The sequence below is a fragment of the Engystomops pustulosus genome, chromosome 3, assembly GCF_040894005.1.
Source record: "Engystomops pustulosus chromosome 3, aEngPut4.maternal, whole genome shotgun sequence".
In the NCBI taxonomy this organism is placed as follows: domain Eukaryota; kingdom Metazoa; phylum Chordata; class Amphibia; order Anura; family Leptodactylidae; genus Engystomops; species Engystomops pustulosus.
Genome location: NC_092413.1, coordinates 28,199,934 through 28,226,995, shown reverse-complemented (window position 1 = coordinate 28,226,995; position 27,062 = coordinate 28,199,934). Strand labels below are relative to the sequence as shown.

At 40.3% G+C, this 27,062-nt stretch overlaps 1 protein-coding gene across 6 annotated transcripts in view; it reads right to left on the bottom strand.

The window, feature by feature from the left end:
- Positions 1–27,062, bottom strand: part of EHBP1 (EH domain binding protein 1) — a 241,545-nt gene that overhangs the window by 64,606 nt on the left and 149,877 nt on the right. For 3 of the 6 annotated variants that reach the window (XM_072140370.1, XM_072140373.1, XM_072140371.1), the window contains 2 exons: positions 8,733–8,880; positions 5,947–6,054 (listed from right to left, as the gene is read on the bottom strand). In XM_072140370.1, coding sequence (XP_071996471.1) covers positions 5,947–6,054; positions 8,733–8,880 — 256 coding nt within the window. The remainder of the gene's footprint in view (positions 1–5,946; positions 6,055–8,732; positions 8,881–27,062) is intronic. The other 3 variants (XM_072140372.1, XM_072140375.1, XM_072140374.1) reach the window with 2 other exon arrangements.

Sequence of the window (27,062 nt, the reverse complement as noted above, 5' to 3'; positions counted from 1 at the left end):
TATTTCTTTCACTTAAACCTCACACATTCGCCTGTTCTTGGCCGAGTGTCAATACCTGAATGGTACTTTGTATGTTACGCACCAGGCGAGACTGAACTTTTTCACCTCTTTGTTAATTAAAAACATTGCCTCTCGTGTAGATACACGTACGTACGCACTCAGGTATGCGAGCACATTAGTTTGCTAAATCTTAGCAGTAGGTTTCCTCCGTAGCAGAAGTACACTTAGACATACCTAATCTGGAAAATATCACATTTCTTTCCGAGAAGTGTCACTAAAAAGGGTTTTAATTGCTTGAGGGGCCCGAATTGTGTTTATCAAAGCTCCGGCTATGGAAAGCGTTGTAACGCAGAGGCACCTGTCTAACTGTATATGTACGGTGTCTCCCCAAGGACAAAAAGATAACACAACTGTAACACCATGACCTGGTGCATGGTAGGGATTGCTCTGTTGTAATAATTGCCATTCAATTGGTTAACAAAGCAAAAAAAAAGCACCAAGAACGAATCACCTGCTGACGGATCTCATTTGTTTCACTGGTTCCATCTGTTCTTAGAGTGTTTAATTTGCTTTTTAGTAAACGGAGGAGCGAATTTGTGTAATTTTTTTCATTTACCATAGCGGTAAAAAGGGAAACGATATAAAGCAAGTTTACTGACTGACTACTAGAAATGTAATGTCAGCATCACAAGTACCTGAAAAGTCCAGGGTAATTTAGGCAGTGATCACCTTGCGTGTGGGAGTAGCTCCAGATGTAGACCTGTATAATCAATGCCCAATGAAAAAATGTGCCATAAGACCACAAAGCTCATTTTTGGACCAATCATAGCCTAATGATTAGAACAGACTTTTGGACTACTTTTCAGAGGTTGGTGGTGAATGTAGATCTCAAACGTAATTGTTTGTTGTGAAGTATGACAAAACTAAGTGAATACTGTAAAAATTGAGAGACAAAGAGGGGAATTGTATCTAATGGCTAAAAATAAACAGTTTGAAGTATTACGATGTTAACAAAAATGTTTATTTATACAATAGAAATCTCACACTGACCAAACAATTAAAAACCCTTAAAAAGCACAAATGTAATGTGCCTCAATCTGAGCACGGCCTGTTTGGGTTGTCTGCAGGGCATGCTACAGCTACCTATCCCCTGGTGTGCCTATTGGTATTGGTGACCAATGAGTGCTGTATAGTGCAAAATGGGTATATGTAGTATGTATAGTCAGCTAGAAATATAAATATTCTATGCTCTCAGTTCAGAAATACAGTACTGAATCGATCAATGGTCCATGTTATATAGATAAGCCCCTGAGCCCCTATCCCTATCTATTGGACATGGTGATGAAGCTGAACAAGGGAGGGTGAGAGGAGGCGCTGGATAGTGGGAGTGTAGCAGGGGGTTGTGCTATTCCTGTGGAGCCGATGCCCTGAAGTGCTTTGCCAACACCCCTGTAGCACTTCAGCCTCATTTGCATATTTATAAAGTGGTATAGACGATGGAGGAACATCTCAAAATGAAAACCAAAAAGTTATGGTTGACATGGCCCTATGTGGGCATAGCCCTACATATCATAGCAGTAAGTATGGGTAGGTAAATTGTGTTGATGTATTCCCTTTAAGACCTAAAATGTACCCAAAAGTTTTTGCTGTAAATGAGAGGTCTTTACTAAAGGGGAACCGCAATCACGCAAACAACCAGTAATTTAAGTGCTAGTTCAACGCACAAGGAAAGTAGATGTTACAAAAATTTGCCCAAATTTTGAAAGTAGTGTCGTGTTAACAAACACAATTTTTGGATTCATATACAATGTAACTTTTTGGAAAAATTTTCTGCACAATAAGCATTAGAATTGTAGTCGCATTGTGATACATTTATAAGCCGCTATTCTGCACCAAGACCCTCTTGTAAAACATGAAGGGGTTGTCCACCAGAAAACTACAATTAAGTGTCCTCAAAATATTTCTGTGAAGAAAACCCCGTTCTAAAACATTAGAAAATAGCAAAAAAAAAAAAAAAAGAGAATGTAAAGTCTATGGCACAACTACCCTATTTAGCTGTTAATAAAGTTGTCCCTAATAGCTCCAAACGGCAGTGCCCGGGATGTGGTGAAGAGGTAGAGGGTTCACAATGTGACAAGGTCACTAATCCAGTCAAGGATAAACCTCATTCTAAAAAGTTTAACTCCGTTTCCTGGAAAACACTTCAAAAGACTTGTGTATTTCATCCATCAGCACAGATCAAATTTTCATAAGAACTACAACAAACTGCTTTCTATTCTTGTCATTAAAGATGACTACAATTATTCCTGTGCTCAAACCTGTCAATCCAAATGACCACCTTAGAAACACAACTGGTCGGGGTTGTGAGAGGCCATCAGGTAAGGAGGGGGGGGGGGGTCATTCCTTTCTCCTATGTACTTAAGGAAAAGTGGAGGCTATTTTTTTTACTTGGGTATTTTGCAGCATGGAATGACTGGTATAGTAAACAATACACTTAAAGGGGTTGCCCACTGTCAGCTAATGATTGCTACTGTTTGTATAGTGAAAAGTTATGCAATTTTCCAATATACTTTCTGTATCAATTCCTCACTGTTCTCTGCTGATCTCTGTTGTCAACAATGTCATTCATTGTTTACTTCTATAATAGAAAAAAAAAAAATAGTCTAACCTTTTGCAGGGACCAGTGTGAACCTAGACCAGTTGCCTTACCTAGACTATGACAGACTAACTTCGAAGAGAAGGCAAAGATTTAAAGGAGGCCATTTGTCTTAGATTGTACCCTACCGTCAAAGTAGTGCCAAGCTGAAAAATTCTTTAGCTATTGACAAAGTTCCTGGGACTCTAAGGACTTTATGCTCATTATGAATAACTTCAAAGGGGTTTTTGAGGAATCTGGAAAACCTCCAAGTGTCCGGGTGAAAAATTAAAAGGGCTGGCAAGAAATTCCAGCAAGGGGTCACTGGAACCGCTTCATCCAAAGAGGGGCGCCATCAGACGACCAGACACAACTTCCAAGACTTCACTTCCTTAGTTGTCCCCAAAGAAGACACTCATTGAATGAAGAAGGGCAAGTGAAGCCCCCCCCCCCCCCCCACCATCCTTGAACTTCTGTGAGTACTGAAATTAAGCAGGAAAGGGAGTGGGGCAAGAATGAATGCTTTTTCATTTTATTCCCACTCTACCCTTGAATTAAAATAATAAATAATGACATAATTAATCCAGTTGTAAGTCAAAATTGCTAATTTTTCATCATTATCATCAATCCATCTCTCAAAAACCTACTTTTGTACTTTTTACGTTATAGTAAAACCGTAATGTGAAAAAAGCCTTATTCATTATTTTGCCACAGTGACTTTTAGAATAGATATAATATTATAAATGTATTAAAAGTTCCACATTATTAAAGTATTCACGTAAGCAATTCTTAACATTGTATAAATATAGGACTGATCATAGACACCATTATACAAAAGTACATAAAACTCAAACCACAATGTATTCCATTAGAGAAGCCTTCTGTGTTTCCAGCAAGAAATGCAAAGTTTGGGTGTTTATGAGCGAAGGACTGCCAACGCTCTGCCATTCCACCGAGGATATGCTCCAGAGGCAGAAAGTCTCCGCTTCTGAAGTCCTGTGATAAGAAACCTCAACAAAACAACAGACAAACAGCAGCCATGCAACTGTAACAAACGAAAGCACGCAAACACAAACTCACAATTTAAAGGGAATTTACCATTAAAAAATATTCTAATCCTATTGACCATGTAACACATCCTCCAGCATAGGAATATTCGCTTGTGTCTCCCGTGACTTTGATCACACAGTTGTTGGTATCGTGATCCCGGTCGAGTCTTCCAATAAAAATTTCTACATTTCTGAACTGCCGGAGAGGGTACCGTACCTGTGATCCGTGAAGCCCTGCGTTGTGCAGTCCATAGATTTGATAGACATGAACTTAGATGTGGTTGAAAAATGCTGGAAATGTTCACATTGGTCTATGATATTGTAACGGTAACACGGAATAATGGGTGGCCATTAAATGGGGGGAGGGGTGTTTTTACCTACCAACATAAATATTTTACAGGTATAGGATCAATCAACAAGAAATATGAAAGGACTAAAAGATACTTAATAATCATCAACAATCCCTTTCTGTTTTCCATGATGAAGATTTACAAATAAAGACAGGCCCTTAAAGGAAATCTACCACCAGGGTGAAGGATTGTAAACCAACTGTCAGATGGGGTACCCACTAGAATGTAAGTGTGCTTAGTTTACAATCTTTCATCCTGGTGGTGGATGCCCTTTAATAAACAAGAATGGAAAACCGACAACGAGAGAGGGATTTGTCAATGGCGGACCAGTCTAAGTTCAAATGGTCCATTTGTATGGAATGGGGACATCGTATTTGACTTCATGATGCAAGAGAAAGATAATTTTGTTCTGTGATATGATTTTTTTTGGAATTTGGAGAAGAATTTTTCAAGTACAATGAAGCGGAGAGACATTGAGGCCAAGTTCACATGAGATTTATTGGTTCAGATTGTTGAGGAGGTCTATTTACACTCACCGGCCACTTTATTAGGTACACCTGTCCAACTGCTCGTTAACACTTAATTTCTAATCAGCCAATCACAAGGCGGCAGCTCAGTGCATTTAGACATGTAGACATGGTCAAGACAATCTCCTGCAGTTCAAACCGAGCATCAGTATGGGGAAGAAAGGTGATTTGAGTGCCTTTGAACGTGGCATGGTTGTTGGTGCCAGAAGGGCTGGTCTGAGTATTTCAGAAACTGCTGATCTACAGGGATTTTCACGCACAACCATCTCTAGGGTTTACAGAGAATGGTCCGAAAAAGAAAAAACATCCAGTGAGCGGCAGTTCTGTGGGCGGAAATGCCTTGTTGATGCCAGAGGTCAGAGGAGAATGGGCAGACTGGTTCGAGCTGATAGAAAGGCAACAGTGACTCAAATCGCCACCCGTTACAACCAAGGTAGGCAGAAGAGCATCTCTGAACGCACAGTACGTCGAACTTTGAGGCAGATGGGCTACAGCAGCAGAAGACCACACCGGGTGCCACTCCTATCAGCTAAGCACAGGAAACTGAGGCTACAATTTGCACAAGCTCATCGAAATTGGACAGTAGAAGATTGGAAAAACGTTGCCTGGTCTGATGAGTCTCGATTTCTGCTGCGACATTCGGATGGTAGGGTCAGAATTTGCCGTCAACAACATGAAATCATGGATCCATCCTGCCTTGTATCAACGTTTCAGGTTGGTGGTGGTGGTGTCATGGTGTGGGGAATATTTTCTTGGCACTCTTTGGGCCCCTTGGTACCAATTGAGCATTGTTGCAACGCCACAGCCTACCTGAGTATTGTTGCTGACCATGTCCATCCCTTTATGAGCACAATGTACCCTGTAACATCTGATGGCTACTTTCAGCAGGATAATGCGCCATGTCATAAAGCTGGAATCATCTCAGACTGGTTTCTTGAACATGACAATGAGGTCACTGTACTCAAATGGCCTCCACAGTCACCAGATCTCAATCCAATAGAGCATCTTTGGGATGTGGTGGAACGGGAGATTCGCATCATGGATGTGCAGCCGACAAATCTGCGGCAACTGTGTGATGCCATCATGTCAATATGGACCAAAATCTCTGAGGAGCTTCCAGCACCTTGTTGAATCTATGCCACAAAGAATTGAGGCAGTTCTGAAGGCAAAAGGGGGTCCAACCCGTTACTAGCATGGTGTACCTAATAAAGTGGCCGGTGAGTGTATATCAATAGTAGGAAAATATCTAAAGGGCCACCTCAGGGATATCCAAGCGAGAATACAATTACAAATTAGTGATCCTATACCTGTATGATAAAACATAGAGAAAGTTTTATATAAAAGAAGAAACCCCCAAAGAGTGGAAGACATGCAATGTGAATTACCAGTTAGATCTGGCTCTAGGTTAGTAGATTCATCAACACCTCCACCACATACAAGAGCAGAATCAGGACTGTCCTCATTAGATAGGGCTTTGTTAAAATCATCCTCATCTGCAGAAATATGAAGTACCAGGGTTAGTACATGTTTAGTCAGGATATTATTTGAATCATAGAGAATGAAAATACCAAGAAGAATTAAGATGATACTACCATTAGTAGGTGGTTTGCTTCAACGCTGACTACTACTCGGATTTACAATACCTGAGATCTCATACTATGTCACATGGCCGATTCTACTTTGGACAACAATTCAGTTAATTTGCTGCAAACGTATGTTATAAGTGTAAAGTGGTGAACCAATGAAGATAACCCTATCTATATGTCCTAGTAGTCCTCGTATGGCATCTGATCATAACTTTCTTCCTCCATATGCAATAACGGTAAATGAAAGTTGCCCATGCAATGCAACATCAGCAGAAAAACGAATATAGAGACACAAACACAAGAGACCCGCCGGAAGAAAAGGAACTTTGTGTATAAGAAACTCTAAAAACATGATTTAATAACAGTGATCTCTAAGCTGTGAGCTTAGCTCAGGATGTCTAGGGTGGTATCCTGAAGACATGACCCATACCGAAACAAGTGTTAGATTGGTCATCCACCAAGTTGAATCAAGTCATTGTCACAAGGCAAATCATGGTGCACAAATACATGGCATATATTTGCCTCCATGAAATAGATATTGAGATGTGTGGTTATTTGAAGGCACAGAAGGTCTCCATGACCATGCACCATTCAAATCTGTAAACCTTGTAGACTTTCTTAGATCACTTAGTTGACCCAACTTAGGGTGCATTCACAAGCGGTATGCCCGCCGTGTGCTGGAGAGGAGGTGGTGGTGACCCTTCCATAAGAAACAGCATGGCGCGGCCCATACTCTATCTTTTCCCGGTGTACAGTGCGGAACAGTGCCACACATGTGGCATTGTATCGCCGCCGGGCGGCCATTGTCGTCTATGGGGATGTACATGTGGCTGCAAATTTGCGGCTGCATGTATGTCCCCCCCATACATACAGAAAGTGTGTTTTTGCCAAGCCATCTTGGGCACAAAGACAGTCAAGGCCTTGAACAGGCCCCAAAATTTGTGGCAAAATGTTGACTTTCTATAATGTGGATGCAGTCATCTGTGAGGATCTGGTGCAGTTCCTAACCACATTTGAAGTATCTGTATTGAATGTCTTCATACTTTCATATTAACATGTATTCCTTATGTCAATTTATCGCCAAAGACAACAGCTCTGCCCCATCTAGTACATGGGAAGCTAGGCAATAATGGGTGAAGACGGCTATCTGTGCCAACTTTAGGTGTCCATGCCATGTAAGATAATTCCTATATAATTTTTCTTTTTTATTAAGGATGTTTCATAGCCTAATTTTTTTGGAGGGTGCGCCCCCCCCTCAAATTTGTAATGCCTTGGACTGCTCCCTGGAATCAAACAATGGGTCTATGGTCTGTTGCTTGCCTCATGTGTCACTGGTATGTGAGGTCCGTTTAAAAGGCCAATGGGACTTGCTTTGAGTTTTGTGGCGTGGGCAGTTTGCTCACACACAGAGCAGTGGTACCCATGGCGATTGTATGATTCCCTAGAAATACAACGGTGCTGAAACATTGGCTACCACCATCAAAAACAACAATTGTGGTCAAGTAAAATATATAGACATTAAAGAGGACCTGTCATCAGATTTCCCCCCCCCCAACTAACAATGTCTGTTGATAAAGGGTTACAAGTCCTCCCCATATCACCTAAAATTACCTTACCGTAGCTTTTCTGACTCCTGAGAGAATAGAGTCAGATATACCAGTGAACCACACCCCATTATTCTGACTGACAGTTCTGTGTCTCTTCAAATTCCTGCTTTGCCTCCTTGTACTTAGGTACCATCTGCTAATATTCAACTAAAGACATGTAAAGGTCTATGTACAGGTGGGAAATATTGTGCTTATCTCTTTACACCGTGTCTTGTGTTACATTCATGACATGTGATCAGTGACATCTTCGCAGGTCCTTCAGACTTCTAAGAATAGAATATTGTACACCACGTTTGTGATTACATGAGATCACAGCAGCCTTCATGGAGGATGGAGAGGAATAGAAGCCCATGGAGGCTGCTGTGACTTCATGTAGTCAGATACATGCATGGGGTACAGTTTGGTATTATTAAGAAGCTAACGGACCTGAGATGATGTCACTGGTCACATGACATGGACTGTGAACAGTAAGGAGGCATAAAGCATGGGGAGGATTAGATGGGAGGGGCTGGCCAAGCAGGACACGACCCCCTCTGATGCCAGTTAATATAAGATATTTCTGTGGATGTAAGCAAAACAATTTTAAGCTAAAAGGAAGGGAGTCAATCAGTTAATAGAGCTCTATAGGAACCTGTCCCTGGCTGTATATGTGCAAATGAGGTGACAGATTCCCTTTAAGTATCAAAAACAACAAGGTAATGCTCAAATACGTATCAGGTAGGAAAATGTGAGGCAGTCATTTTTTTATTTTGATATTTACATTACTGAGCGTCTAGTACAGTTTTATAGTGAAACTCTGCTATAAGGAGACAATTTTCCAAAAACTGACTCCTTAAAGCAAAGTTTCACTATAAAACTGTACTAGACGCTGGGTAATGTAAATATCCAGAATTTTGTACTCTTCTCCTTATCCTGGTGAGGATCACACGGAGATGTAAGAGATGTATAAAAGTGAGAAACATAATCCTTTTCGCTCACCTCCAGATGTCTTTGCTCTTTCTTTCAACTTTTCTGCAGGCGCCTCATTGTAACTGGGAAGTTCCGACATCTTCACTCCAGATCGAGCTTCTGCTATGAGTTGACGTGCTCGCTCTCTCAGCTGCCGCCGCCTCTCTTCATCTTGCTGCTGGAAAATATTGAACAGTTTTGCCAGCTTAGTAATTGACAAAAATGCAATTTTCATTCTCGTTCCGATGGGGCTGATAGCAAATAGCCTACCCTGCTATGTATGTTCTCTGTGCTCCACGTACCATTCCCTGTGGCAGGAAGGTGTCAAAAAAGACAACACATCCAAACCTCCACAGCTGTCAAAAGTCCTTGATGGGTTAAACGCAAGATACATTCATCTTTCTTCAAAATGGCCTCCTAAACAAACATATCTATATGCCTTTTCTTATGTCGTTGTGAACGGTACATTGTAAAGATATGTAGATATTTATGGAGCGAAGGAAGAACTTTTGTTTGAATAAGACATCTTATAATGGGGGCAGTGTAAATTCTATGATTATGAAATAAATCATGTCCAATACACACAACGCCAAATATGAATGTGAAACCCAAACGTTCCGACTGAGTTGTGTGGGTGCTGTTCCAAGAGTAGAACCAATAGATGGAAATTTTGTTGGATAAAATATATAATTTTTTTTATTTTTTAGTGACTATGGGGCAGATTTATCAAGCAGTCTGAAAGTCAGAATATTTCCAGTTGCCCATGGCAACCAATCACAGCTCAGCTTTCATTTCACCAGTGCTCATGAATATTTTAAAGGGGAGCTGTGATTGGTTGCCATGGGCAATTGGAAATATTCTGACTTTCAGACACTTGATAAATCTGTCCCTATGTGTTTTGGCTCAAGACTCGAGCTTTCATCAGGGATTCCATAACATAAGGCGAAGGCTAGTGAAATGGATGACCAAAAAATGACAACAATACACCACAAAAAAAGTTGTTTTATGAAAATCAGGACTGAAGAATCATATAATATTAAATATATATAAATAAAGTTTTAATAAAGTTCTGAGACAGAATGTTCATCCTTCTCCTGCTGTCACTGTACAATTATGGTCTAATATTCACTGTGGTCTACAATATACGACATCATGCGTTGCTTCAAGAGCGAAACGTTCATCTTTTAGTGGTGGGTTCAACGATCAACCTACCGGTACTTCTTTTTTAATGTGTATGGCCACCCTAATAATAGCCATAAAAATGAGACATATCTTCTCTGATTCCTTTGTACAGGTAATGTAGTGGATGTGTACTTAAGGGATGTACATAATGAAGAGTATCCATCGTGGAAGAGTCAGGAGGCCCCCAAACATACTGACTTGTCTATAATGCAGGGAAGTCAAACAAATTTTTGCAGAAGGCCACAGGCATCTTATAGTTGCCTTCAAAAGGATGATTGTGATGGTGCCCAGAGGAGCAGGGAAGAAGCCTAGAGGACACGCATAGACGGCACATTGGAGGAAATGCAGTAACGCCAGTTTTCTGGCATATACATGTCACAAAAGCCTCACAACTGACAAATTCAGTCTTTTCCTTGACCTACTCCAGTTTTCGCTTATTTCTGCTAATGTCACATTTATCAAGGCATTCCAGATGTGCATGTGAGATTTATGAAACTTGAAAATTTTGGGGCAAAACCACTTCAGTCACCTCCTGACGTACGAAACAGTTTACAACTGGTTCTACAACAATTTATGACTTATGAGTCGCAAATATAATACAAACCTGAAATATAATATGCCAGATTTATCAAGCAGACTAAACCTCTATGATAAATCTAGTATGCATATGAATGTAAAAATTGTTGTTGGATACCTACCACTATCTTTAGGGATGGAGTAGGAGCTCCAATAAATATTCGGCCCTGGCTGTTGTTAAACTGCGTGTAAAATCCTCAATTAGGTTTTCATTTTTTGGTAGACACTGAGAGCCACATCGGTCTTAAGGTCTTTGTGGTTGACATGTGTTCTCTAATGTATATGGGATGCTTAAAATTTGCATTTGACTGTCCGCAACATGCAGCCTGAATGTGTAAGATTTAATCTACGAAACACTCATCTGTTGAGTGGTTGTTCAGCTATCAGCGTCTATCTACCATCACCTCACTTTTATCTAATGTGTGTGACCACCATAATGCTAATCACACATGAGATGGCTGGTGTCTATGATCTCTTATTACATACATGTGTGACTGTATAGTATATGATGCACTCAAACAGATTGGGCCTTATCTGCTACAACATCTATAGTAAAGGTAAGAGGGCCCTGAGCACATTGAATTGCCCTCTGGTCCTGACTTAATCGTCTAACGTATATAGGGTGCTTGAGGCTGGGTTGACATAAGGTTTTTTGTATATGCTCTGTCAGAAAGCTCCTGACGTCTACCCTGAGCTTAGTTGTTGCCTCCGTTTGAACAGTTTAAGACACATCTGCTGAAAAAAAGGCAGGATGGAAACTAGGCCTTTCAATCCTGCTCCGGGATGCTTGTGTTCAGCGGAGGCAATAGTAGCCTATGGGGAGCGGATGTATTGCATCACAGATCCCCCAGCTGCGGAGCGGATACGTTGCTCAGGAGGAGGGAGGGACCTGGTGATGTCACTGTCCATATAAGGACAGTGACATCACTGGGGAAACACTCCCGTATAGCAATAGTAGTCAAATTCCGCTTGCAGTCGCTTTACAATCCTCCTATTCGGGGGTGGGGGGTGGAGGAGACCCCAAGCAATGTATCAGACTGTATAAGCATTCAGTCGGATACGTCTGTGCCATACGTTGTAAGGACACAACGGACCAACCCCCGCGACATGTCTTTACAACGTATGGCAAAAAAATTGGATGTGAACCCGGTCTAAAATTCGGAGTTGAATGAGTGTAATGGCCAATACAAACTAAAATGCATCGGTTAAAAGTTCCTTCATCATCTGTTAAGTGGTTGCTCAACAAATTAGCCAACTTCTGTGTCCAATTAACCTACTTTGGTCAAATGTGTTTGGTCACTTTACTGCGAGCTACACGTGAGCTAGTTGTTGGCCATCTCATCAGATTCCTCTTTGTACACACACATGTCCGACTTTGTAAAACAGTATATGTGTACTAGTCGACTGTAGATGTTAGAATCCAAAAGCTTGATGCCTATCTCCCATGACATCTACTGTCGTCTAATGTATATGGGATGCTTAAGAGTTGCAAGTTAGAAGGAGTGGTAAACATCTTATTTTGTCTCTATTATTGCAGGAGTGTGCCTATTAGTTAAGGTCCGGCAGTAATTGGGAGGTGTGGTCACTTTAGGTAAACTTTACATTACATGTAACTAAAGGATAGCAGATGACTATCAAAAACTTCTGTCTTCCCTCAACAATTTCCAGCCAGGGAAAGCCAAATAACCCCCACACCCATAAGTGCCTGCCATTTAAGCTAAAAACCCATTAATAAACAAGCACAAGATACTAATTAGGAACATTGCTGACATTTCCATGCAAATTGTTTGTTTGTAGCCATTTACCGGCCATTGTTCTCCGCACAATAGAAAAAAATGCAAATGAATGAATCAAAATGCAACCCTAATGGGACTCTCTGTTTATAACCATTAGCCCAGAGGTGTGCAGTAATTCAATCCTCAAGCAGCAAAGATTTAGCCTCATTAACAGCCAGCATGGGAAGGTTACAACTCATAAAACCCTACAGTAAACAAAGTGTATGGACACAGCACAATATCTTGAGCCTGATTGACAGGATTCGGGTTCCCTATCAGATTGCCTCGATTTACTTCCCCCGCTAACACAGACTCAATTTTGCACAGGCCCCTGTGAGCTGTCTTGTATTTGCATTATTTGCTTTCACACACACACCTCAATTTCCCCGAAGACAGAGAATTAAAGGGAAAATGTTATTTGTTGAGAAGACACATTAGGAATAAAGGATAGAAAGCTTTTGTCCCGGCTTTCATACCGAGAAGCAATACAAATACACAACCATAAAGTTGGGAAAAACAAGAGTCATCAAGTTATTTTTATTTGGTGCTATATTTTCGGTGGCCGTATTCTAAAAGGGACACTTAAAGGAAAGGTACCCTTTACTAAAGTAAAAAATATGTACAGATACTCACCTACTCTCCTCTTGATGTTGATCCCGGCTCTGTCCTTCGCTAATCTTGACACAACGGGATCAATAATAATAGAAATTTATACTTTCAGGCAAGATGTCCGCCGCTCCGGGCTGCTAATTATACATGCCCCCTCTTGACGCCACCTCCCTCTCCAGTATGGGAGGCATTTATAATGGTGGAGGCTTGAACTTACGCCTCACACGTGACATCACCTTCCTCTCCAAGCATGGGAGAGAGACGTGAAGAGTGCATAATTAGCAGCCCGGAGCAGGGGACATCTTGTCCCCGTGCTCCTAATTATAAGTTTCTTTTCTAGGTGATCATGTCAAGATTAGCGAAGGACAGCGATCAACATAAAGAGGAGCGGAGGTGAGTATCTGTACATGTTTTTTACTTTTTAAAATGGTAGATTTCCTTTTAAGCAAAATTAGTGGTGATGCAACTCCTCCCGCCCCCGTCAACCAGTTGGTTCGGATTATTATGAGTTGAAAGTAAACCGTTCCATCCGAGTTGTAGAGTTGTCTTCACTCAATGAAGATTGTGCTAGGACTGAACGCATGAGGACAGCATGTGTAGAAGGGTTGGGTGGTCATCACTACACTACAGATGGAGCAGTCTCCTTGTGTGTAAAGCTGATCGATAGGGTTACTAGGTACCAAACTCCAACTGATGACCTATTCATTGAAACATTTAAACCCCTAAGTGCAGATCAAAAGCACTATCTTACTTTTGTTACTTAACTTCATTACAGGGCTATATTCAGTTATTCATCATTTGCCCAATCTGCCACAATCAGTGCATTTGGCCTTAAGGGAAATCTACCATCTGATCCATACAATACAATACAGCATCACTGACCGAACACACTTTGCACCCTGATAAAGGATCAGGCCTTGTAACACTTTTTTATGGTCCACTTTTACCTAAAAAAGAAGTTTTAAATGCTAATGTTTTAAGGGCAGCCAGTCCTGGGATAATACACACACAGTGATGTCACAGTACAGGGATAATACACACACAGTGATGTCACAGTACAGCGATAATACACACAGTGATGTCACAGTCCTGGGATAATACACACAGCGATGTCACAGTACAGGGATAATATACACAGTGATGTCACAGTACAGAGATAATACACACAGTGATGTCACAGTACAGGGATAATACACACAGTGATGTAACAGTCCTGGGATAATGCACACAGTGATGTCACAGTACAGTGATAATACACACAGTGATGTCACAGTACAGTGATAATACACACAGTGATGTCACTGTACAGGGGATAACACACACAGTGATGTCACTGTACAGGGATAACACACCCCGTGATGTCACAGTACAGGGATAATACACACAGTGATGTCACAGTACAGGGATAATACACACAGTGATGTCACAGTACAGGGATAATACACACAGTGATGTCACAGTACAGGGATAATACACACAGTGATGTCACAGTACAGGGATAATACACACAGTGATGTCACAGTACAGTGATAATACACACAGTGATGTCACTGTACAGGGATAATACACACAGTGATGTCACAGTACAGGGATAATACACACAGTGATGTCACAGTACAGGGATAATACACACAGTGATGTCACAGTACAGGGATAATACACACAGTGATGTCACAGTACAGGGATAATACACACAGTGATGTCACAGTACAGGGATAATACACACAGTGATGTCACAGTACAGTGATAATACACACAGTGATGTCACTGTACAGGGATAATACACACACAGTGATGTCACAGTACAGGGATAATACACACACAGTGATGTCACAGTACAGGGATAATACACACACAGTGATGTCACAGTACAGGGATAATACACACACAGTGATATCACAGTACAGGGATAATACACACAGTGATGTCACAGTCCTGGGATAATGCACACAGTGATGTCACAGTACAGTGATAATACACACAGTGATGTCACAGTACAGGGATAATACACACAGTGATGTCACTGTACAGTGATAACACACACAATGATGTCACAGTACAGGGATAATACACACAGTGATGTCACAGTACAGGGATAATACACACAGTGATGTCACAGTACAGGGATAATACACACAGTGATGTCACAGTACAGGGATAATACACACAGTGATGTCACAGCACAGTGATAATACACACAGTGATGTCACAGTACAGGGATAATACACACAGTGATGTCACAGTACAGAGATAATACACACAGTGATGTCATAGTACAGGGATAATACACACAGTGATGTCACAGTCCTGGGATAATGCACACAGTGATGTCACAGTACAGTGATAATACACACAGTGATGTCACAGTACAGGGATAATACACACAGTGATGTCACTGTACAGTGATAACACACACAATGATGTCACAGTACAGGGATAATACACACAGTGATGTCACAGTACAGGGATAATACACACAGTGATGTCACAGTACAGGGATAATACACACAGTGATGTCACAGTACAGGGATAATACACACAGTGATGTCACAGCACAGTGATAATACACACAGTGATGTCACAGCACAGGGATAATACACACAGTGATGTCACAGTACAGAGATAATACACACAGTGATGTCATAGTACAGGGATAATACACACAGTGATGTCACAGTACAGTGATAATACACACAGTGATGTCACAGTACAGGGATAATACACACAGTGATGTCACAGTACAGGGATAATACACACAGTGATGTCACAGTACAGAGATAATACACACAGTGATGTCATAGTACAGGGATAATACACACAGTGATGTCACAGTACAGGGATAATACACACAGTGATGTCACAGTACATGGATAATATACACAGTGATGTCACAGTACAGAGATAATACACACAGTGATGTCATAGTCCTGGGATAATGCACACAGTGATGTCATAGTCCTGGGATAATGCACACAGTGATGTAATAGTAAATTACTATTAATAAAACATTCCAAATTATTAGAAGAAATATTGTCCTAGTCCTATTCATATAATTAGCGACGACCATTGCAACATCAGTAAATTCGAAACTTTCTGGCGGTAAGTTAGTGGAGGGGGGGGACCACATTACAAATGTCTTGTTGATCATTGAAACTTTACTTACTGGCAACTCAAAAGATAAAAACATTTGAGAGCCAACCGACATATAGAAAGTACAAAAAGTTTCAGAGGTTTTTTCGATCCATACAGACATACGGTAATTGCTTCCTACAAGGGCGTCATTCTCTGCCATTAACATTCACAGGAAAACTTTCAGACAATTATTTAAAAAAAAAAAAAAACTACCAAATCTACCAGATGACTGAACAGCTATGAAATAATAAAAAAAAACTTATCCATTTAAGGACAAACTCTTGAAGATTAAGTAACGCCGTTTCCTTGTTTCCTCCCAGTAAAAAAAAAAAAGTGTATTGGAATGTAATTTTTATATTTCACAGTTCACCGAGGGCTCAGCAAGCTTTCTTTCCCCTGCTTCAATGGTGCTCCTTTTAATTTTATCCTCCTTAGTCCTAGTAATTAAAAGTGATCAGCAGTGGCTTCCCAAAGGATTTAAGACAAGTAACCCCCCCCCTCCCCAACCCCCCCCCCCCCCCTCCCCATCTACTAGAATTGTGCTTTTCAAGAAAAAAAAAAAGAGCAGAAAGAGGATTCAGAGTTTCATTTCACAGGGACAAGAATATGATGGATTTTCAATCCCCCAACTTTATCCAATTGTTCCCTGAGCAGCCTTTATATCTTAAGAAAGCTATAAAAATGGACACCGGTGGGGAGCGCCTTTGTCCTTCCCGCTAATGCCGCTGACTGACAACTTTCGTGTGGATCTTGAAAGCGAAATCTTAATATGACGGCTAATGTGCATTTGTGTAACTACCTACAGAGCCCTATCCATGTCCAAGAGTGGTGATAATAATAGAAGAAGACACAATACAGGCAGTCCCCGGGTTACATACAAGATAGGGTCTGGAGGTTTGTTCTTAAGTTGAATTTGTATGCAAGTCAAAACTGTATATTTTATAATGGAAGTTCTAGACAATTTTTTTTCTTTTGTCCCAGTGACAATTGGAGTTTCAACATTTTTGGTGTAATTGGACCAAGAATTATCAATAAAGCTTCATTACAGACACTTTACAGCTGATCATTGCAGTCTGGGACTATAGTAAAGCATCCAGAGAGCTTCACCAGAGGTCACAGTGGGCAGAGGGGTCCGTCTGTAACTATGGGTTGTCTGTAAGTCGGGTGTCCTTAAGTAGGGGACCGCCTGTACATACTATCATTATCATATATTTTTATTTTATTATTTTTTATTATTATTTATTCTACTTATTTTTTTTTTTTTACTTTTTTTTTTCTAGTTAAAAAAAAAAAGAAAAAAAGAAAAGTAGAATAAATAATAAAATAATAATATTCTAGACTCTTTTCAGTCCCATTTATCTGAAAATGTTAAATTACTGAAACAGAATACAGACAGTCCCCGGGTTACATACAAGATAGGGTCTGTCGGTTTGTTTTTAAGTTGAGTTTGTATGTAAGTCGGAACTGTATATTTTATCATTGTAATCCCAGCCAGAACTTTTTTGGTCTCTGTGACAATTGGATTTTTAAAATGTTGGGTTGTTATAAGAATCAATATTAACAATAAAGCTTCATTACAGACACCTGTGATAACTGTTATAGCTGATCATTGTAGCCTAGGACTAAAGTACAATAAATTACCAATATCCAGAGGTCTGTTTGTAACTAGGGGTCGTATGTAAGTCGAGTGTTCTTAAGTAGGGGACCGCCTGTATGTTTAAAAATCTTTAACAAAGTATTGAATCAAACTTTTATTTTTGTACAGACTAGTATTTTACAAAAAAATTTACTTTTTTTTTTTTACTGAATAAATGTTAATTAGCAACTTGAATGAGTTCCCATTCCACCGATACAGATGTGTCAACCTTTTCTAAATAGGGCCAGTTTTCCTACAAAAACAGTGTTTGGGTGTCAAATAGAAATATTTAATGAAAACTGTCAAAACTTATGAATTTTTACAACATTTATTGTAAAATATTAAACTACAGGCAGTCCCCGAGTGACGAACAAGATAGGGGTGTTCTTAAATATGCAACTTGTACCTTGTATATTTGATAATTGTAGCTCCAGACAAACTTTTTTTCTTGTCCCAGTGACAATTGGATTAAAAAAAAAAATGTTTTTTTTGCGGTCATGGGAAATGGTTTATCAATAAAACTTAATTACAAACAACTTACTGCTAATCATTACCTGGGACTGGAGTAAAGCATCCGGAGAGCTTCACCGGAGGTTACAATGGACAGAGAGGTCTGTCTGTCACTAAGGGTCATTTGTCCTTAAGTCGGGTACAACTTGGTATTTAAATTTGTTTGTTTTTTTTTTTTCATTTATTTTCAGAAAAAATTTAGAGTTTTTGAGTTGCTCTTCTAACCACTTCTTTACAAACAATTGTGATAATAAAAATAATGAATCATAAAAAACTCACACAAAAAAAAAAAAAAAAAAAAAATATCTTAAGGGGGGAAAAAAATCACCTAAATAGGCTACACAAACGAAATGTTACTAAAATGTTATGAGAACAACTTAATCACAAATAAATACCAAACATGTGCATTTCTAGCATTTTGATGACGTTACTGTAATTTAGTAATTTGTGATAGTCAACTTTAAAAAAAAAAAAAAAAATAAAAAAATTAAATTAATCACTTATTGATCCATTTACATTGTTATTACAGCAGGAAAAAAAAGGACAAATAAGGACATAATGAGGTTAAAAAAAAGCATAATTCTTAAAATTTACTGAATAACGTACTAATGATCTCTTTTTAATGTACAACACACAGTGGATACCGTCCATTTTTATACAGCAAACTGTTAATTGGTCAATTAATTAATGATCTATTTCAAGTCGTGAACACCAACCTTTCTCGCCAATGATTCCTTATGGAGGACTTTAAGGCTCACCAAACAGTAACAGTACGGTAATTCCATTCCCGACTAGAACAACTCTGAAGAAACCGGTTTAAACTTTAACATTAAGTGACTTCTCAGTTTTTTTCTATTCACTTTATATACATAAATTGACAAACGGGTGTTACTATTCTTCTTGTCAAAGGGGTGGGTCCCTACAAAGTAGAACACCGGTTGGACAGTATCACATGAAGCACTTTGTATCACACTTTGAAATGCATTGCCAGTGTATAGGGCAAAACGCATGCGCTTCATGAGTAGAAACATGTGCAATACAGGAGGTCCCCTACTTAAGTACACTCGACTTACATACGACCCATAGTTACAAACGGACCTCTGGATATTGGTAATTTATTGTACTTTAGTCCTAGGCTACAATGATCAGCTATAACAGTTATCACAGGTGTCTGTAATGAAGCTTTAGTGATAATATTGATTCTTATGACAACCCAACATTTTTAAAATCCAATTGTCACAGAGACCAAAAACGTTCTGTCTGGGATTACAATGATAAAATATACAGTTCCGATTTACATACAAATTCAATTTAAGAACAAACCTACAGACCCTATCTTGTATGTAACCCGGGGACTGCCTGTATGCTGTTAATCATTATTATTAACACATGACGCGGCTTACAAAACGCAACACGTGTTTGGTGATGTGTTGTGCCCTTTTCACTTGCAACGTCTTACATGTGAACCTCAGTGTGTGGACTGATAAACCCCCAAATGTTTACACCCAGTTGTGAATTTATTTTTAAATAGAATAGAGGCGGTGCCCGACTTAAGGACATCCGACTTGCATACGACCCCTAGTTACAAACGGACCTGTGGATGTTGGTAATTTACTGTACTTTATCCCTAGGCTACAATGATCAGCTGTAACAGTTATCACAGGTGTCTGTTAAGCTTCATTGTTAATCCTGGTTCTTATAACAGGCCAACATTTTTAAAATCCAAAAAATTTTTGGCCGGGGTTACAATTATAAAATATACAGTTCCGACTTACATACAAATGCAACTTAAGAACAAACCTACAGAACCCATCTTGTACGTAACTGCCTGTAACTGACAAAAAGTAAGAATGCTCCAAAATTCTTAGAATTTTGGAGAGATTTTTTTTTTAATTTATTGGACTTTTTATAATCTCAAAAAAACTAGAATGATATTTTTCCGACTCTTCGAATGATATCAGGTCTTTTTAAAGATTTCGGTTAAGACAAGACTCCCTTCTAATACTAATATGGGAAAGAGGCAAACATTGCATGTCGCTGCCTATTGTAACGTATCAAGCACGCAACTTTATACGAAGGAAGATATTAACGCCACCAGTGCCCTATAACAACAATAATTCATTGATACTGACGGACAGTGAAAGTATCTGAGAAATGAAACGTATAATTCTTCTCTAAGGCTGATTATAGCCCAGACTAAAAAAAAAAATAAAAAATTGTCTATGGTATGTTCCGATTACATAGTGTATGGGAACAAAAAATTGACTGCTGCCCCCCTCCCCTTTTCATCACTAGACAGGAAGCAGTGCACTGTTATTAGCTATTCAGAGAGAAAGAGATTTCGATGCCTGTCCAGAGGCGAGGATTACCGAAATGTACCCATTCACTTGCTTCTGAGCAGAGGATAGAAGAAAAAAAAAACACACAGAAAAATAAAACTACAAGTTCCCTTTCAAAGACAGGACAGGAGACGTTTTCCCCAGCGAGATAGGGCGGCTGTTGTTTGAGAAAATGGGATTTGTGAGGAAACACTGGAACTGTTTAGCAGCTCCTTTCATATTGTGTCTTAAAAAAAAAAAAACTTTTGCCTTCCCTATGCCGGCTGACAATGTAAGCAGACCGGCCTGCAGAAGGTCACACCTGCTCATTTCACCAGGGATGCCCTAAACTTATGCCACACAAAAGAAAAAGGGGGAGGAGAAAAAAAAAATCTGCCTTTATTGGTAAAATAAAAGGGGAAGTAAAATCTTGCTCAAATACGTCCCATCTGCTCAGATTAAATCGGTGATTACTCTAGGGGCTACGTAGAAGGTTTTCAACCCAAGGTTTGTGATGACGATGGGAGGCGAGCTAGCAGGTGGGAGCTTAGCATAACTAGCAGGTGACCCGCTCGAAAAAAACTGCTCCCGATATACAGGGAGGGACAATGGGGTAACACAGCCAATCAGAGGTGAGCTTTTAGGGGAAAACGGAACAAAAAGATCATCTAGGATCTCATTGGTCTCATGGGACGACACCATCTTGGTACTTTTTATTCTCTCTATCTCTCCGATTCCTTTTGTACCGTTTTTATAACTGTCACTTAAAGGAAATCTACCGTCCGATTCATACCTCATACAGCAGCATCACTGAATCCTCTTTGCACCCTGATGCAGGATCTGGCCTTGCAATAGTATATTATGGTCTACTTTTCCTTTACAGAAAGTTGTTTTAAAAAATGCTAACGAGCTACAAGTGCTCCGGAGGGCGTCATCAGAGCCCCTCCAGGTTCCTGCTGCACATGTAGTAATACTCTTCCCCCCACCTTGAGCATGTGCAGCTAATTAGCATAATGACACCAAATGAAATAGACACCAAAAACTTATAGAAGGCCAGATCCAGCATAAGTGAGAAAAGAGGATCCAGTCACTGACGCTGCTGCATGGGATATAACTCAGAACCAAAATCCATCATGGGGCTCTTACTCATAGATCCAGGCGTTGTGACTGTAGAAATCATCTGATATTTGTTATCCACAGTCTCCTTACTTCTAAAATCAACTTTTAAAATTATGCTTATGAGCCAGGGCTCTTGAAGGCATTACCAGAGTCCCTCTGTGGTACAGAATCATAGGCTGTTACACTGTGCAAGAGCATTTCCCTTTCTCTCTGTATGGTTAAACTAACTCTGCTGCAGCGAGATTACATCAGACAGACGGAGGGGAGTAACTGCTGAGGAGGTACTCTGGTAAATTAGCATAATTTTAAAAGTTGATTTTAGAAGGAAGGAAGCCATGGATAACAAATATAAGAAGATTACCACAGTCACAGTGCCTGAATCTTTGAGTAAGCGCCCCTGCTTTATTAGGATAGATTTTAATGGTAGATTTCCTTTAAAGATTGAATGTGGGAAAAAAAACTGTTTTACTCAATCCTGATTCAAAGGATTGAAAAAACATAATTTGTTTTACTGAAAATAAAAACGGGAAAGAACTTTTTAGACTCATACACACATATCCACTTGCATACTTGCACAACATGACCAAAGAGCTAAAAATAAGATGTATTCCAAATATATACCGATTAACAAAAATTTTAAAAAGCATGTTGTACTTGGGCTTTTTTTGGGACCAACAATTAAAGCCTCTAAAAATTAGCCCTAATAGCTTTCAAATCGGGTAGTTTGCTATTGTACCACTGAGGTCCAGTATTGGGTTAGAGCAATGATGGCGAACCTTTTAGAGACAGAGTACCCGAACTACAACCAAAATCCACTTATTTACCGTTAAATGCCAACATGGCATTTTAAGCAGTAACTTACTGCTACCTGTTCTTCCACTTCTTTCAATTGTATCGGCCGCCTGAGGCCACCAATACAGTTGAAAGAAGAAGGGCAAATTCAGACTTTCATTATAGCTTCTCTCCAAGTTGCCTGGGGAAGCAGGAAGATTTGATGGGTTTGGTCCTGTTTGGTGAACTCTGTCCTGGGATAAGGGCTCTGAGTGCCACTTCTGGCACCCGTGCCATAGGTTTGCCACCACTGGGTTAGAGCATGGGCCCACCTGGTGGATCCGATAGTACTCTGTTGGGTCAGTCCAACACTGACACAATCCCGAGAGAGCTGTGGCGTTTTTTTTAAAGGAGGAATGCATTGTAAAATTCTTATTCTGTAAAACCCTGTTTAAAAAAGTGAAAAGGGTTATGCACTTTCAACAAATAATTGATAGTTGGTGCAATTAAGAGTTATAAATTTTACCAATATACTTTCTGTATCAATTCCTCACAGTTTTCTAGATCTCTGCTTGCTGTCTTTCTATAGAAAGCTTCCAGGGGACAGAAATCTGACTATGGTCACACAGGTGCGCTGCTCGTTAGTATCATAGAGAGTAATTTGAGCCGTGTGATATAACGGCTTGTGCACCTGTATGTCCATCACATGACCATGGACAGATTTCTGCCCACTGGTATTAAACACAGCAGCTTTCTATCGAAGGACAGGACGCGGAGATCTTGAAAACCACGAAGAATTGATACAAAAAGTATATTGGAAAATTGTATAACTTTTCTGTGCACAAATAAAATCAATTATTTGCTGAAAGTGGACAACCCCTTTAAGAGAAATAACATAAGAGTCTTGGTGACCGCCTAAATGCTACAAAAGCAGAGAAAAAAAAACAGATGTCATAGAGACTTAAAGGGGTTATCCGGGTTTAAAAATTTTTTTATGGCCGGGCTGGGGAGGGCTAGTTAAACATAATAAACATGGACTTACCTCCTCCGGCGTCGCTGATGTCCCGCGCCGCAAACAGGGGCACGGAAGCCGCGCACAGGGAGCTTCCGGTCTGCGATGTGGACGGCTCCTCCCATCCGTTCCTATCTCTCAGCGTTGTAAGCGCTGGGAGATGGTGCGCATGGGAGCATCCGGCCGGCAGGAAGCTCCCTGTGCACCGGTGTAATGAAACCGGCGCACAGAGAAGACCGGCCGCGGCGCGTGACATCGGCAGCACCGGAGGAGGTAAGTACATGTTTATTGTGTTTAAATAGCCCTCCCTAGGCCAGCCAGAAGAAATTTTTTAAACCCGGATAACCCCTTTAACAATGGATTCTGGGGGAAAATGCATTTTCTACATGAAATTTCAAGCAGAAATCCAATTTCAATTTGGAATTGTCTATTCCTGCCAGAATTTGACATACAATCTTTGCCAAAGTCCAGAGTTTGCGCCATTTAATCTTTTAGATTTGTCTCCTGTTTTTCCCTGATGTTACCCTAAAAGATGAAGTGGTTTCTCAGTATTATAAATATAATGTGCTACAATTGTTCATTGGTTGTTTTTGGGACCACAGATCCATTCCCTTGAAAAGTTATGGCAGATAACATTGACAGACATGTTGCCGTTTCTAAAAGAAAAGTGTTCCCTTTTCCAAATCCTGAAAACTCCCCGTTAAATGTAAGAGCGATGCGAGATTTTTTTTCCGTTAGGGACGTACTGAGTGTCTAAGAGCAGAACTGTTTGCATGGCAACCAGTCAGAGCTCAGGTTTCATTTTTCCCACAGCGGATTATAAAATGTAAGCTGAGCTCTGATTGGCTTCCATGGACAAATGGAACAGTTTTACCTCAGAATCTTCAGATAAATCTATAAATCTATCTATCTATCTATCTATCTCGTATCTATCTATCTATCTCGTATCTATCTATCTATCTCGTATCTATCTATCTATCTCGTATCTATCTATCTATCTAGTATCTATCCATCTACCTTTATATATATATATATACAGGGAGTCCCCGGGTTACATACAAGATAGGGTCCATAGGTTTGTTCTTAAGTTGAATTTGTATGTAAGTCGAAACTGTATATTTTATAATTGTAGATACAGACCACAGAGAAAAAAAATAAACTTTTTGGCGGCAGAAAATCTGCCATTATCTTTCTTGAACTATATAATTCTCCAGATTTTACTGTAGGCTTCAGAGTCTCACCACTGCTCTCTCAGCACTTCCCTCCTTCCTCTGTCTGCCATAATCTCACATAGTGGGAGGGGGAAGTCCTCTTGCTCAGCGTAACAGCCTCTCAATCTATAACACAGAAGTGCTCAGGTAATGCCCCCGCCCCTCTCAGGGCTCATTAGAATAATTTTAAAAGTTGATTTTAGAAGGAAGCCATGGATAGCAAATATATGAAGATTACCACAATCACAGCACCTGGATCTATGATGTCCCTGCTTTATCATGATGGATTTCCTTGAATGATTTATAGATCTGTGGACTATATTCCAGGAAACCCATACCTGGGGACTCGCTGCTTGATATCTTAATTCTGGATATTGTATAACCTGACAAAGGTGAGGTAGACTGGAAGGCTTGGAGCCTATCACCTGGTCCCAGTTCTCCGGACCCCTTGCCGCTTGTCTGGCTGCTCTTTTGTGGCAGACGAGAGGTTATCCGCTCTCCGGCTCCTTAGAGCCAGCCTGACAAATATGCTGCCAGTCATGCACATGTATCGAGCCTGAAAGCCAGTGTGAGCCTAAAAGTAGCCAGTCACACTGGCACCTAGTCATGCAGAAGGAGATAGATTTGTCATGACAGGCTCATTATTCAATGTAAAGAAACAGTTTAGCTTCCCTTAATCCGGTACAAATACATCTTTCTCCTAAAGGCCTATTGCTGGAAGGAACCTGGAGAAATAACCAGACGTGTCAGATGGTTGGAAAGGAAGATTTCACACAAAATGGCCCCACAATAGTCCTGCGGGATCATTCTGGGGTATTATTGTCTGATACGACAGCTCTAAAGTACACAGATTTTACCGCTGCTACTCGGACACTAACTCCAAGTAAAACAAGGAATTAGGCCAAAGTACCCGGTGAATGGGAACAAGTGAGCCGTAAACCTGTAAAACCCGTTTAACGTCTATTGCGATATTTTTCATTATCGGGACAGATAAGTGTCATAGACGTATATTTATAACGTTTATATATACAATAATAATTTGTCATCTTCAGGGAGTATGTTATAGAGCAGGAGAGGCTGATCAGATTTATACACCGGGGCACATTTACTAATGCCCTTGCGCCAGTTTTATGTCGGACTTTGCACATTCTTTCTAGGCCAAACAACTGAAAGCAGGAGGGCAAATTTGGGCTATCACTGTCGCTTCTCTCCAGGGTCCCGCTGTACAGGAATATTCATGGGAACAGGAGGACGTTCAAAGATATTCTGGCCCTCTCCACACCTTCACACTTTTCCTTCAGCCCCAAGCAGCCAAGAGATTCTGGGTGCCAGGGATCCAAAGTTATGGCTCCTATAATCTAGGATGTATCTCATACATGTTTGGCCACTGAGGTGCCACCCTGTGGGGACATATGAGATATGTGCTTGGTAATTATAGGGTTAAACTAGCACCGAGATTAGTAAATCTTGACTTGCGTGGGACTGCAGTTTGATTCTTTGAGTCCTGTCTGGTAAACTCTGTGCTATGGTGGTAGCTTAAGTGCCCACAGAGAGCAGTCTGAGTGCCACCTCTGGCACCCGTGCCATAGGTTTGCCACCACTGTTATAGAAGAAGTGAAGCTGAGAAGATTGTACATAGTGTCCTAACTGCAGGCAGCATGATATAGAATAGGAGCAGCTGAGCAGATTCTACAGAGTGTCCTATGTAGATGCCAAAAACTGGTTATAGTCTCTACACCATATTGCTTTTTATTTTTGCTTTGTCCAACAAGCAGGCACGGCACCACATAAAAAGGAAAGGCTTAGGATGGAGCATTGTCTGAGAAAAATTTGGAGCATCTGAAAAATGCAGGTAACAATTGGCCAAAGCACATTTGCACTTTTTAACTAGCACACCGTTGTAGTAAATCTAGTAAAGTGTCCCTTTAACCCGCCATATATTCCACAGTGATTAATTGGTTGTCTGGATTCAGGCGACCTGAGAACTTCCAGTCGCCGGCTACAGCATTGAACCTAGTGCTGTGTCCGATGTGCGTCAGTGGTCGGTTGGTGAACCCCTGCCTTTCACTGACTGGAGACGGCGCAAAACAACGGGAGCACCGGCGAGGGTAAGTATAAGCCCTTTTTTTTTTTTTTTAAGCTGCCTGAATTGTAACCAAGCAACCCCAAAAAGGCGAAACGCTTTGCAAAAAGTTAACGGATAAAAGAATAGAAAAGATTCATTATCAGCAGAACAGATTAATTATGGGGTCGTTTAAGTTATTCTTTTTATGTTGTGTGATTGATATATTCATTAGGAGCAATAAACGCTTTACTTCACAAACTATGTATTCTACCAATTCTTAGTTATACACGTAGTAGTAAAACTTCCCAATAGGGAAAATATTTATAAATTGGAAAATCTGTCTACGGCTACATTCACACTACCGTATGGGGGACGTATATACGGCCGACACACGTCCCCCATAAACGGCAATGGGCGCACGGGCGGCACCGTACCGCTCCGTTC